Source organism: Nyctibius grandis, chromosome 7 (genome assembly GCF_013368605.1).
Source record: "Nyctibius grandis isolate bNycGra1 chromosome 7, bNycGra1.pri, whole genome shotgun sequence".
NCBI classification, from domain to species: domain Eukaryota; kingdom Metazoa; phylum Chordata; class Aves; order Nyctibiiformes; family Nyctibiidae; genus Nyctibius; species Nyctibius grandis.
In genome coordinates, this window is record NC_090664.1 from 50347660 (window position 1) to 50361925 (window position 14266).

Sequence of the window (14266 nt, forward strand, 5' to 3'; positions counted from 1 at the left end):
ACAGGGTGGAACAAGCCTTGGAGTTGCCACGGGGTTTGGTAGAGCTGCTGGAAGAGCCCATACATCAGCAATGACAGCTGAGCCATGGCGTCGTGATGGGTGCTTGCACAAAAACAAGAAAAATAGGACTCCATGGGGTCAGTGGTAAATGCTCCTGGGACTGTGGTGCTTGCTGCACTCAGGAGGACCAGGGGTCCAGATGACAAAAGGGGATCCCCATCAGGGTTTTGGGGCCCAACAGGGAGCCCAGTGGCAGCTCCAAGAGGAACCCAGCTGTGCAGGCAAGGGTGGTGGAGCAAATGGTCTGGTACCATCACCCCGGGCAGCCCTGAAGGGACCCTGGGGGCTGCTCCCCTTGGCGGGCAGCAGTGCCTTTGGTTTGCGGTGGCAGGGGTAGAGGGGTGCGGAGCGCCTCACTGCCCTCCCAGAGGACTGGGACAACCTCAACCTCCCTTCCCAAGGAGCAAGAGAGCGGCCTGCAGGTTTGGGTGACAGCAGAACGCAGCATTGATTTTTATAATCCACAACCGAGGGATTAATCCTGCTAAAGAAGGCATCAGTGCCCCACCGATGGCTGCTGTTGGTGCTTGGTTTGGGGTTTTTGCTGTTGTTGCTGTCACAAGGTGAGGGTGTGGGTCGGGCACTGATGCTCCCTTGAGCAGCCCTGGCCTTGGGCTGGTGGCTGTGCATGGCTGGCCGGGCCAGGGACCAGAGGGACACAACGTGCTCCGGTGCCTTTACCTGCTGGTGTGAGTTTGGGAGGGCTTGCGGGTTATTTTTCCCCAGAAGCTGTGGCATTTAAAGAAAAAAAAAATGAAAAAATAGAAGCTTAACGTGGGTAGGAGAGGCAGGAGCATCCCGGAGGCCCGGAGAGTGGCGGGGAGGGCAGGCGGGTTGGAGCGGCAGGCCGGCTCCCCCCAGCTCTCCCCAGCTCCCCCCAGCTCCCCCTGCTCCCCCATTTTCCCCCGGTTTTCCCTGGCTCCCCACGGCTCCCCCAACACCCCCCATCTCCCCCCATCTCCCCCCGGCTCCGTCCGGCTCCCCCAGCTCCCCCCGGTTCCCCCCAGCACCCCCCGGCTCTCCCAGCTCCCCCCCGTTCCCCCCAGCACCTCCCAGCTTCCCCGGTTCCCCCCGACTCCCCCAGCTCCCCCAGCACGCCCCAGATCCCCCAGCAACCCCCCAGCTCCCCCGGCTCCCCCCAGCTCCCCCCGGCTCCCGGCGGGGCCGCGGCCAGTTCCAGCCTGCGCTGAAACTGAGCAGACCCTCCCAGCACCCCCCAGCTCTGCTTTCTTTCACATCTAATTTGATAGGAGGGTGATTTCAAGCTTCCCACAGTTACAACTTTCCTTGATTTCTCCCTTTGCCCCCCACCCCCTCCCCGTGCATTTATTACTTGCATTTAATTAATTCCTCCTTTGCGTTTCCTTTCCTGTTAATCTTTGGGCGACTGCTTGGTACATATGGCAATCTGATAATGAGGGAAGTTTATCCTCATTCTCTATACTTCTTCATTGCGATGTCCACCCGTCTAGTGCCTGGGATATCGATCATCTTTCCTTAGGGAGGGGGGACAAGGTAAGAGGGGTGATAAAAGATTTGCAGTATCCCACACCATTAAGAATAGCTTTTATTCCTTGGCACTGTTTAATCAACTGTTATATCAAGTCATGCTGTTTAAGCAACCACATCAAAAGAACATACCCTCTTTTGTATAAATTATATATTCCTTGTATCTGTCTTCTCACATGCACGCAGACGGGGAGATAAAACTTCAGTTTGTTTTTTAATAGCGTGAAGCTGGTATTTAGCTGTTATACAACTTGTTTCTGCAACTAAGTTGGTTGATAAAAACCTAGAAGACAAGCTGCTGACTTTCTCACTTTTTACCAATTCCCAAGTCAAAACTCCCGAATTTAAAGTGGAGAAAGAGAAATCAATGATTCACTGAAACTCTTCAAAGAAATATAAATAACAGAAGTATAGGCTAAAAAAGAGGGAAGAGCATCAGTTCGAGTCGGTGTGAGAGCTTCGGATCACTCCTTTCGGCTTTTTTTCTGAAGTTTACGTAAAAAGACCACTTTGTCCCTTGAAAGTCCCTACTGCCCTGCTTGTTACTGTTTACGTATATACAATTTTTTTACCACTTAAAAACTAATTTTGAAGTCCATTTTCACGTGGTTTAAGTTGATTACGACTCAGCTCGATGTCACAGACCGGAAAACTTCTATATAATTGCTCGCCCCAAAGAGCTTTTTTTTAAAAAAAAAACCCTTAAAGTCGTTTTTTTTTGTTGGTTTTTTTTTTTTTTCTGAGAGAGTGAACTTTGAATTCCTTCAGCATGTCCTCCTGGCATTTTTAAGAACTCCTAAAAACCTCCTGAAAGTTTCTAGACCCTAGCACAAATTGTATTTTCTTAGGAGCAAAAGTAAAGGAGCTCTTTACAGGCAGAGAAGTGTTTGTTCATATGGGACTCTGCTTTTCTGTCTAACCTGCTCTATCAGCCCCATCTCTGCAATTTTGCTCGTCTCTCAACACCTTTGTCTGATTAGTAGCTTTTGGAGATGGGGATAAAGACATCACTTGCCACGCTGCATGAGATAACAATTAATTTAACATTAAACTTATCCCCTTCCCATTCACTTTGCTTGGATCGATCTCTGTTAATTGTGTTTGCGGATGCTTTCCACACTATGCTTTGCTTAAAAACTTAATGACACCCCGCGAGGAGGTGTAAGGGTCTAAAACGCTCCTCTTCGACCAAAGAAACAAAGCATATAGCCCCGGCGTGCTCAGGAGACCATCTATTTTTAATCAGTTGACTTTTCATGCACTTCTGAAGATGCAGTATTGTTTTAAAATGGGTGATAGTCCTGGTTTGATAAAAAAAAAAAAATGATGCCATTTAGATCTTGCCACATTGCAGTTGTGTGATACACAAGTCAGACACGTTAACTTCATATAACTGCCGCCTCGCATCAGACTTACCTGTTTCTGTCTTTAAAGTGGTCATTTATCAGCTAAAAGGCGAGTGTGTTTAAAAATGTATGTCTGGACGAGGGAGAGCAATCTCCCTTTTCAGGGGGAAGAAACCTGTTACAAAACCACTTAGGTGGGTGCGCTCTTAAATGGCACTATCCCCCCCACTTCCCGGGGCTTTAATATTTCCCCAATACGTTTCTATTCGCACGGCTCCCCGATAATTCGGCATTTTATTCAACCGCAACTGCTTTTAGAAACTTCACTTGCACTGAGGCAGCCTGCTAATCTTATTTTTTTTTTTCTCTTTCACAGAGGCATCTGTTCCTCTTGCTGACAAATGTACCATTCTGCCAAGAAAGTTTTTTTTTTAAAAAAAAAAAAAAAAACAGCGTGTAATTGATGTTATCCCAAGAAAGCGCGATCTCCACCCCTCTCAGCTCCAAGCCCTTCAGGTAAAAGGAAAAAAAAAAATCTTTCAAGAATTTGTTGCCTTTTTGAGGGTTAAAACATCAGAAGACAAGCTTGTCTCGCCTTGGCCAATCAGCTCTCGGCCCTGGCAGCTATAATATAGAACTAAAGGCAGACTCCTCTCACAAGCGTCTTGCTTTGCTACCATTAAAATCAGACCCTTTTTTTTGTCTCTCGATTGCTGTCTCCCGACCAAACTCCGATGTGTTCCGTTATCAGCGACCTAAAGCCTGCCATTCCAGCACCTGTCTTGCTAGGGATCGGTGGATAGTATACGATTCAGAAAGCAGACAAGGACATAGGAGGAGAGAGAGAGCTCTAGAGAGCCAGCCAGGGATAGGCACAGAGAGCTTTGAAGTAATTGGATTCAATGGACGAAATGCTGCTGTTGACAAGAATTCTCTTGGTGGGCTTCATCTGCGCTCTTTTAGTCTCCTCTGGGCTGACTTGTGGACCAGGCAGGGGCATTGGAAAAAGGAGACACCCCAAAAAGCTGACCCCTTTAGCCTATAAGCAGTTTATTCCCAATGTGGCAGAGAAGACCCTAGGGGCCAGTGGAAGATATGAAGGGAAGATCACAAGAAACTCCGAGAGATTTAAAGAACTAACCCCAAATTACAACCCTGACATTATTTTTAAGGATGAAGAGAACACGGGAGCTGACAGACTGATGACTCAGGTAGAGCCACAGAGATACCTGTATTTGTGTTTGTTAACCTCTCTGAGCAATCCTAAAGGACGCATCTGTCTTAGTATTTTTGAAAGCCCCCCCCCCCCCCTTTTCCCTCTCCCCCTCCTTCCCCCGCCCCTCCAAACTCGGCTAGTTTCCCCCATTGAATGTAAATAACCATCTATCCAGACAAGTTAGCAGGGGCTGGAGCTGGAGCTATCTAGATATTTGGTGGGGGAATCTGTGTGATACTTACAGTCATTACCGTGCCATGGCGTTCCCTGTAACTTGGTTAGAGATTGCTGTTTGCATTTGTCCCCAAGGATGCACTTTGATCAAACGAATTGCATACAGCTCAGAGGACCCCAAGTGTATAGTGACCGCCAGGCCACTCACTCATTATTACAAACGCAGTCCTCGGTTGCTACGCCTGCTGACTTGATTTTTTATATATTTTATTTAATTTCTTTTTTGCTTCATTTCATTTTAGCCTTCATTATTTTTATTATCACTATTTTCCTCGCGAGCGTATTCTAAATTTAGTAGGCATGCAGTCGTTCACTCACAAAAGGCAGCTGAAGCCGGATCGACCATTCCTCTCCTGATTCCGTGTTATATAGCTCGTATTGCAATACCATCATTTGCAATTGTGCCCATCAGAGCGTAAATATATTGATATTTCTTTAAGGATGCTCGCCACCAATGCTCTGGTACTTCCATAGGGGAGGGACTTGCAACTTATCGGCATTGCATCACCTTCTGCTTTAAAAAATCTGATGGCACAAGGTTTACAACTGGGTAAATATTAGATCTCGGATGGAATCAGATTGCGGAACCATTTTATGAAAAAAAAAAAAGAGAGAACCTCTCCGACAGTCACCTCATAATTATTATTCATGCTCAACAGAGAGCTCGGTGAAGTCAATTGCTCTGCCAGTCCCGGAGTTTCTGAAACTACATGCAATCTAGACACTGGAAATGGGTTTCCTCCAAATATAGGTCAACAGCGCTTTTTTAATATTAATACATTTAAGCCCCACCTTCAGTGCTAGAACAGGACTCGCCTGGAAGGACTAGGCGGGGAGTGGACGCGGGGAAGGGGGGATGGGGGGTGGAATTTCCCAAACTCTCCCCGTTCCTCGCCCTGATTTTCCGCACGTTTACCGGCTTTCCCGGGGCGAGGGGACCGGCGGCCGCCACCATCTCCTCCCGACCACCTTAAATCGCACCGTACCTCCGAGCGCGGCGGCGCGCCTCTGCCCGCCCGCCGCCGCCCGCTGCCCCGCGCAGGGGTGCGGAGCCGAGCGGCCGTCGGTCCCCGCCGCGCAGGGGTGTGGAGCGGCTGTCGGTCCGCCCCGCGCAGGGGTGCGGAGCGGCTGTCTGTCCACCCGCGCAGGGCTGTGGAGCCGAGCGGAGCGGCTGTCTGTCCCCCCACGCAGGGCTGTGGAGCGGAGCGGGGTGGCTGTCGGTCACCCCCCGCGCAGGGATGCGGAGTCGAGCGGAGCGGCTGTCTGTCCCCCCGCGCAGGGGTGCGGAGCGGAGCGGGGCGGCTGTCGGGGCTCCGTTCGGGCGCGGAGCCTTTGCGCACCCGCGGTCCTCCGCCCTCGCTGCCTCCGGTGCGAGGCGTGGGGCGAGCCAGCCGCATCTCTCGCATTTTCAGCTCCACTTAACTCCCCTCGCGTATCGATCGCGGCGCCTCGGGTTTCACCCTTCTCTCCGCAGCCCGGCGGCGGCGGTGGCTCCGCGGGAGACGGGCTCCCGCCGGGGCACGGCGCATCCCTCCCAGCGCGGCTGCGCCGGTGCGTGTGCGCGGCGGAGCGGGGCAAGGAGGAGGAGGGGAGCCGGGAGAGGGTCGGGAGAGGTGGGCTGCGGGCCGGGGGCGGCGTGCGGGCTGACCCCGGCCCCGCGGCTCTCCCGGGGCACGGCGCGCCGGCTACGCGGCTGGCCGCTCTCGCTGCATTAGCTGGCAGCATCTGAACTCCTGACCTTCTGTCAACTTCCCTCAGACGAACGAAACGAAAACAAATACTTTTTTTTTTTTCTTTCTCCTTCAGTGCTTATTCCCGCGCCTTAGACACAAAGGGGGGAGGTGGGCTGAGGGCAGCGGGGACGGGGAGGCCGCAACGCCGGGTACCCGGCGGCAAAGAGGGGAGAGAGGTGGGGGACAGAGCCGGGCTCCGGCACCCCTCGGCGAGGCAGGGAGCGGGGCTGGGGAGGGGGCGGAGGGGCTGCCCCTGCCCGCCCTTCCCCGGGCACGGCCGGGGCCGCAGCGCCCCGAGGTGCCGTCCTGCCGCCGGCCTCCCTGCCTTGCTTTCTCTCCATCCCTCCCTCCCTCGGCCAGCAACCTCTCGTTAAATCCGAGCCTTTAAACGCCTGCTTCCCGAGCCCTTCAACCATGGAGAGATCTTCCCTGAATAGAATCGTTAAACTTGCAGAATAGTCGCCGAATGCATTAGCTGCTAGTTAATATTAACTCCAGAAGGAGAGTTGGGGAAAAAACGCAAACAGAGGTAGGTAAGTCAGGTTCTCAACTTTGCAGGTGACAACAGCAGTTTGCTGAAGGCTCCCCCCTTCCTTCCCCCCACCCCAGCCATTGGCTGGATCCGGGGGAGAGATAAGGAGGCCAGGTCAGTATGATAAAGCTGGAATTTGTATGAAATAAAATAGCAATCTCGTGTAATGCAGGCACACAACCGGTGCGTGATGTGAGGAATTTAGAGATCAACTTGGCATTTAGGAAGCCCACCAGGTTGTTTACACTGACAGGTACCTGTTAAGTGTTTCCTTCAAGCAATTCATTTGTGAAGAGATTAGGAGCTGGCAGGAGAGGGCTTGTTGAACAACTTTGCCTCCACACAAAGCGTTAGTGGGGGCAGCCCTGCTGAGCTTCACGGTGGCTGAACAGAATTGGGCTTGATTTGTGGCACACGACCCAATGAATTAATAAATAGTCTGGGCTTCACGGCTTTTGACTCTGACAATCCAGCTCAGGCAGTATAAAAGGGAGGAAAGTCCTTTAGGAGGTCCTTCCTTCTTTTATTTCGCCTAAAGCCGGGAGCTGGTGCTGGCAGGGCCGGAGCGGCAAGAGCCCCTCGGCGCTGCCCTCACCCCTGCCCGCCCCGCTGCCCGCACCCCTGCACAGCGGCGGGGCAAGACCTCGCCGTGTCGCGCAGGGCTGTCGCCTTATACGGTATCTGAGACGTTTGATCCTTCTCCCTCTTCCCCCTGCAAATCAGTGGAGGAGCGTATCCATCCTCTCAGGTGTGCGAGGGAGAGAGGAGGGAAAAGAAATCACACTCAACTTCCTTGTGCTGCTGCGTTTTGCTGCCGGGAACAGTGCGGAAACCGAAACACCCGACTCTTTCAGTAAAACGGTAGGCCAGAGAGTCCGAAGTGAGCTCACGATTGCGTTTTATGTCTCTCGGGGACGTCTGTATTGCTGGAATTGCTTTTTATGGCTGTTGATAGACACACGGGAACTTCCCTGTTGAGCAACCTTGTCACATCCCTAAAAGTAGCGTTGTCGGGATAACGGAGGGGCTTTGCATTTCTGGGAGCTGTGAAGGGGGCCTTTGTGGGCTGTTACTGGGCATGCTGGGAGCACACTGGGGAGAATGGTCCTGCAGAAGGCCAAGCATCCCAGTCAGGCCAGCAAAAGTGAGGGAAGAGCCGCTTACTGCATCCCACCGTGGCTTTAATCCACATCAATACTTGCATCAAGTCACTCACACTGACTATATCCACGAAGTACTTTCCTCTCAAAAAGGGGGGAAAAGTAAACAACGTGTGTGTTTAACTCTGTACCTTTAGCCAAGCGCTTTTCAATGCTATCGGTGCTGATTTCCTATTTCTGGGGGGCTGCGAGTCCTTTTCCCCTATGTCTGCTTGTTTATTTCCCACTTTGGCTATGATAGGAATCCCCCTAAAAAACTTCCAGGGTTTCATTTAGAGCTCACCCTCCTCCACCACTGCAGCCTCCCCTTCCCCTCCCTCTCCCCATCCCCCTCCCCTCATTTGCTGGGTCCCCGCAGGCCCCCGGTGCTGCAGGGCCTAGTTCAGCCCCCGGGAAGGCCAGCGGCTGCGGGGATGGGGAGGGGGGCAATGGAAAACCCCTGTAGTGATTCTCCACGGAGTTGGAAAACGTTTCACTCCACACAAAGGGTCTCCTAGCTTGCATAGCATCCCTGCTTCGCTTAACTTCCCTCCTCGGCCCTCCCTTGCTTTTCATCTTTCCACTAAGAGCTATATTATTGTATGGATTTGCTCGGCTTTGTAGGCGAGCGCGGATGTATGTTTGAAGCGGAGTGAATGCTCCCAGCCCATGCTGCTTTGAGGGCTCTAATGAGTGATGGGCGAAGGGAGAGGGAAAAAACCTCACACCACCCCTCCCTCCAGCACATAAAGGCTGTTAACATGTATTGAGACCCCTTTCAACACAGAATTAAGCTGAAAAGACCCGGAGAGACATTCCGGGGGAGAATCCGTGACTCCGAGATACATGGCGAGTGTTTGTTCTCGACAGAAACTTCGCTCTCGGGAAGGGGACAGGGCACTTAGCAACAGGAATTTGCTCCGTGCAGGTGGCTTTGAGCCGACACACTCACACCCCAGCGCCGGTGACGGGGTGGGGAGTCCCCCTGCTCCTGCAGCAGGTGCCCGGGGAGGGGGCGGCTCCGTCCCGGTGGGTCTTTGTGGTGTTTCACCCCTTTTCCTCCCGTGTCCCCAAGTTTCATCCTCCTCCTCCTCACCTGCCTCCCCGTCCCTCCCTGGCAGCAGGGGAGAAAATGCTCAGCTCTGGCTCGGCGTTTCGGGGGGCGGGGGGACACGACACACGACTGTCGCTGATTTGGCTGGGGAGGGAGGGCAGGATGCTGCCCGGGGGGGGGGGAATGGATGGTGAAGGGGGGGGGTCTGCTCCTGGCTGTAGCAGTGCCCCCCCGCAATGCGCCCTTCCCCGTGTGCCCGTATCCCCGCAGCGCTGTAAGGACAAGCTGAACGCCCTGGCGATCTCGGTGATGAACCAGTGGCCCGGGGTGAAGCTACGGGTGACGGAGGGCTGGGACGAGGACGGTCACCACTCCGAGGAGTCCCTGCACTACGAGGGCCGCGCCGTGGACATCACCACCTCAGACCGGGACCGCAGCAAGTACGGCATGCTGGCCCGCCTGGCCGTCGAGGCCGGCTTCGACTGGGTTTACTACGAGTCCAAGGCGCACATCCACTGCTCCGTCAAAGCAGGTAAGACGGGCATCCTGCCCAGGGACACGTCGGGGTGGAGCGGGGGGGGCAAACCCCCAGGCCCCGGCTCAGCCCCCCGGAGCCTTCGGTGACGCCCGGGCTCCCTCCTCGCCGTCCCCAGGGTCCCCATCAGCCCTGCCCGCCCCGTCGGGGCTCCTCGGGGCTACGGAGCGGAGCCCCCGAGGGCGCAGCCTGCCTCCCCCCCCCCGCCTCTCAGTGATCCCGCCGGCGCAGGGGTGGGGAAAGGAAGGGGACGAGAGGGGGGGGGGGGGAGGAGGCGGGGGGAAAGCCCAGCCAGCTGCAGCACTTTTTGACAGCGTTTTATCGGGGTGCTTTGCTCGCCCAGCCTTCCCACGGGCGCCGCGCCGCCGCCACACACCCTTCTCCTCCCCCCGTGGGATTCGCTGCTTTCCACGTCCAAAGAGCTTGTTCCACAGCAACACCAGTGGCCGTGCCCAGCCGCCCCGCTGGCTGCACGCCTTTACTCGCGATCGCTAATCTCCGAGTGGGAGCCGGCCAGGAAAATAAATAACAAACGTGGTCCCCTGCCTTCTTCAGCGGTAGCCGCTAGGAAATTCCCAGAGAGGGATATACATACATGTAATTTTTTTACCTCCCCTCCCCTGTGCTTACAACGCCACACACTGTCTCAACCCGGGAACAGCTCGCAAGAAATCCCCTACTTGCCGAGTTCATTTGCTCGACACTTGACAGTTCTTTTGGGGAGTAAAACGGTTGGCAAGTGCCAGCCCCCCCCACCCTCCCTGGCTGCATGGCAGCTAAAGTGCTTTTTAATAGCATCCTCTAGCCCACCAGCCTGCTGGAAGTGTCAAGAAACACTTGGTTGCAAAAGAAAATAATGGGCTTTCTTTAAATATAACTGTTTGCTTCAAAACCAGTGGCCCCACAGCCTGGTCTCACCACGTCTGCCTGCGAGAGGGGCTCATCCCCCCCACTCCAGCCCAAAGCTCCCCAGGAGCTGAGCCGAGGTAGCACCTCTCCCAGCCTATGTGGGCTTTGTCCTGAGAACCTGCTACGGCTTTTGTTCGGCTCCTCGGTCATGTCTAGCCAAAAGGAGGCCCTGCAAAGCTGTCAGCTGTGCGAGGATACGAAACATCCCTTTCAATAGCAAAGATAGGCTTTATAGCGCAAGACGTCCGATTGTGGCGAGCAATGACCTTAGCCCAAGCGCACCCCCCTAATCCATCCCCGTGGGGTGTTTCGTAGGAGAGGAGTAACCCCAAGCTGCTCATTGAGATTCGGCACACACGGACTTGGAGGCAATATTTAGAGGGTGTCAGGCAGGGTCGTGTGACTGTACCACGCGGGTTGCAAGGGAGCAGGCTTGAATTCCACCCGCTCAGCCTGATTTCAAACTGTCCAAACCTCGTTTCATGACAGAGCATCTTATGAGAAGATTAAACCTCATAATGCCAGGCAGGAAGATTCTTTATCTAGATCTCTGTTTGCAAAAAGTATGATCCCGGAGACTGGAATGCAAAGAAGAGTTCCCCCAAGGCCTGAATTATTGTCACCAGGACAGAGGAGGGAGAGGCAGGGGTGGTAAAAGGGACATTGATAATGCGCTACAGCAAGTATTTAGAGCAAGCTTCTACATTTAAAATTCAAATACAGATCTTGAGTGCCTTGGAAAAGTGGCTCTGCTGTGCAAATAGTGCTTGGAAGGTCCTGGGTTTTTTGGAGAGTATGTGTGTGAATTGGCACATAGGGTTTCTGCACCTGAACAAATAGGGAGGGGGAGAAAAGCGGGGGAAGAAGCTGGGAAAAAAATGGAAGTGTCCTCTCTTCCAAGAGTGTCTGCATTTATTACATGAATCAGAATGACAATGCTGATCCTTTATTGGATTTTAATTAGAGAACCCAAACAAGCACTGCTCAAAGCAGCAGATTTTCACACCTCTGCCAATTCACTGGCATGTTTGTAGAGCTGCTACACTACTAGATCTATTCATCAAGTCCCTGAATATGCAAACAAAGCTAAAGCCAGACCTTTACCGTCGGCTTGTAGGAAGGTGTAGTTTGCTAGCGGAGGGCTCCACAGAAAGCACATAGCTTGTTTGTTGCCATGTCCTCCCTGAAGAGGCCTTGGAGATCTCGCTGCTTCATTTCTGAAGAAGTGATAAAGTCGTTAGCAAATCAATAACGGTCTAATTTTCACCCTTCCTGTCCTTCCTGAGAAAGTCATTAGGACACACTCCAAGGGTTTATTTAAATCATAAGAGCTGCAGTACCAGCCGCAGAGGCAAAATATGAAATCTGAGCACCTTTAGGAGATAATGCACCAGGACTCTAAACTGGGAGTAACTGGGCAAAACCAGGGGAGGGCAAAGGAGGAATGAGGAATGTCAAGAGCTGTAGCAAAGACACTTGTTACCATGACATACCATGGGCTACATCCCAATATATAGAAAGTCAGAGCTTTAGGAACACCTCGGAGTCCCTCGGTTAAGTCAGAGACGAGCCTGGAATAGGGCAGAGGTCCTCTCCCACTGCCCCACACATGGCTGAGCTTCCAGAAAGGGATTTACAAGAGACACTTCTTGTCTCAGTGCTATTTCTGCTTTTTTTAAACCTATGATTATTCCTCTCGGGAACACTGGAAAAAAGCAGCAGTGGCAACAGCACTTAGTAGCTAAACTCTGAGTAACTCTGCAAGCTGGAAGAGGTGAAGGAGGGATGTGCTTGGGGAGTCTGGAACAGGTGTGGGGCTACCCAGGGACACATCTCCTGGGACAGGGAACAGAATCCTCCTTCCAGTGGAGTGGGAGAGGCGAAGGAGATGCTTTTTTTTTTTTTTTTCTGGAGGGAAGAGTGAACCAGAGAAGTGGAGGTGCCAGTCAGGGATGTTATAGGGGATGACATGTGCCCCAGCAGCCGCTGTGCCGAGCAGGAGGGCAGTGAGGGCTGAGGGGGCAGCACGTGGTCACGCACAGGCCAATGGAGAGGGGTTGGGAATTCTGGGCTGTTGCTTTCTGGTGGGGTGATGTGCAAATCCATGTGCTCCTCCTTCTGCTCTTTGCTGTTTGCTGCCCTAAATGGGCTCCTTGAGCATGAGCTGCATGGGGACCCCAACCATTGTGAGCACGGACACTCGCTTTGAGGAGAAACCTTATTCCAGTAAAATCGCTCGGCTTTGAAAGCCTGCGAGTTATCTGACATCAGGTGTCAGGCACAGGACAAACAGCATCCAGGTGGGAAGCTCTTCCAGAACAGATTTGCTCTGGAACAGCTTTTTCAGGGGAAACATTTTGGCCCATTTCCTTAATGAGTCAAAGGGCCCCTGTAACTCGTAACCCAAAGGGAGATGCACCAGCTCAAATCTGGCAGGAAGGGGCTCTCACTTGACACATTGAATGCAAACGGGGCAAGTTCGTAGATGACGATGGAAGAATTTTGGTGGGGAGCGAGGCCGTATCCTGCACCTGTGCCTCTTGGGTGGGTTGGGTCAGCCAGGGAAGTGGCACATGCCCCCGTAACCCCATGCCCCCGTACCCCTGTACCCCCATGCCCTGGCCTGGTGGGTGCCCCCTCTAACCCCTCTGTGCCTCTCTCCTTGCACAGAAAACTCTGTGGCAGCTAAATCAGGGGGCTGCTTCCCCGGCTCGGCCACAGTGCACCTGGAGCAAGGTGGCACCAAGCTGGTGAAGGACCTGAGCCCCGGGGACCGGGTGCTGGTGGCCGACACGGAGGGACGGCTGCTCTACAGCGACTTCCTCGCCTTCCTTGACCGGGAGGACGGCTCCCACAAGCTCTTCTACGTCATCGAGACACGGCAGCCCCGGGCCCGGCTGCTGCTGACGGCCGCCCACCTCCTCTTCGTGGCTCCCCAACACAACCAGTCGCAGGAGGGGACCCCCAGCAGCCGGGCGCTCTTCGCCAGCCGCGTACGGCCGGGCCAACGGGTCTACGTGTTGGGTGAGGGCGGGCGGCAGCTCCTGCCAGCGGCCGTGCACAGCGTGTCGCTGCGGGAGGAGGCTTCGGGGGCGTACGCCCCACTTACCGCCCAGGGCACCATCCTCATCAACCGGGTGCTGGCCTCCTGCTACGCCGTCATCGAGGAGCACAGCTGGGCGCACTGGGCATTCGCCCCCTTCCGCCTGCTCCAGGGGCTGCTGGCCGCCCTCTGCCCCTCCAGCGGCGGGGCCGTGGCCGGTGCCCCCGCCGCCCCCGGCATCCACTGGTACTCTCGCCTCCTCTACCGCATTGGCAGCTGGGTACTGGATAGTGACTCTCTGCACCCGCTGGGCATGGTGGTACCATCCAGCTGAGACCATCCCGCGTCTCCCCGGGCCGCCCGCCAGCCTCCGAGGGAGAGACAGAGACACAGAGAGAAAGAAGAAAAAAAAAGGAAAAAAGAAAGAAAAAAAAAAGAAAATAAAAACCTAAAAGAAAAAAAAAAGGAAAATTAATTACATATTTTTAAACGAGAGCACGGATTAAGACTTAAAAATAATAATAATAAAGTAATAATAATTAAGTAGGACAGTCCAAAGTAGACTTTAAGGGAAACAAAGACCCCAGGAAGTTCCGTTCTGTTTAGTTTATAAATATATATATATTTTTATTTGTTCTTTTGTTTTGTTGTTTTTTTTGTTGTTTTATTTTTTTTTCCTCCTCTCCTGGATATTTATTTCTTTGGTATTTTGAATAGATGTTTTAAATGATATGAACCGGACCTTCAAGAGCCTTAAATAGTTTCTTTGATAATTTATTATCATGTGAACTGTACTCACAGGGGAAAAAATTATTTTGTGAGGCCAAGCAGAACTGCGCAGAGTCTATTTTTCTACATGTCATGTGTGTCCTGACTTTCAGAAAGCGAAATTCTGTACTTTCCCATCTCTCCATTCCATTGCTCCTTCATTTCAGCAAGTCTAAAAAACAAGCAAA

General features: G+C 53.2%; 1 protein-coding gene across 1 annotated transcript; it reads left to right on the forward strand.

The window, feature by feature from the left end:
• Positions 1-3817: 3817 nt before the first annotated feature.
• SHH (sonic hedgehog signaling molecule) lies at positions 3818-13644 on the forward strand. Its single transcript, XM_068405329.1, has 3 exons — positions 3818-4126; positions 9094-9355; positions 12938-13644. Exons 1-3 carry the CDS (start codon positions 3818-3820, stop codon positions 13642-13644), a joined length of 1278 nt encoding a protein of 425 aa, XP_068261430.1.
• Positions 13645-14266: the final 622 nt, after the last annotated feature.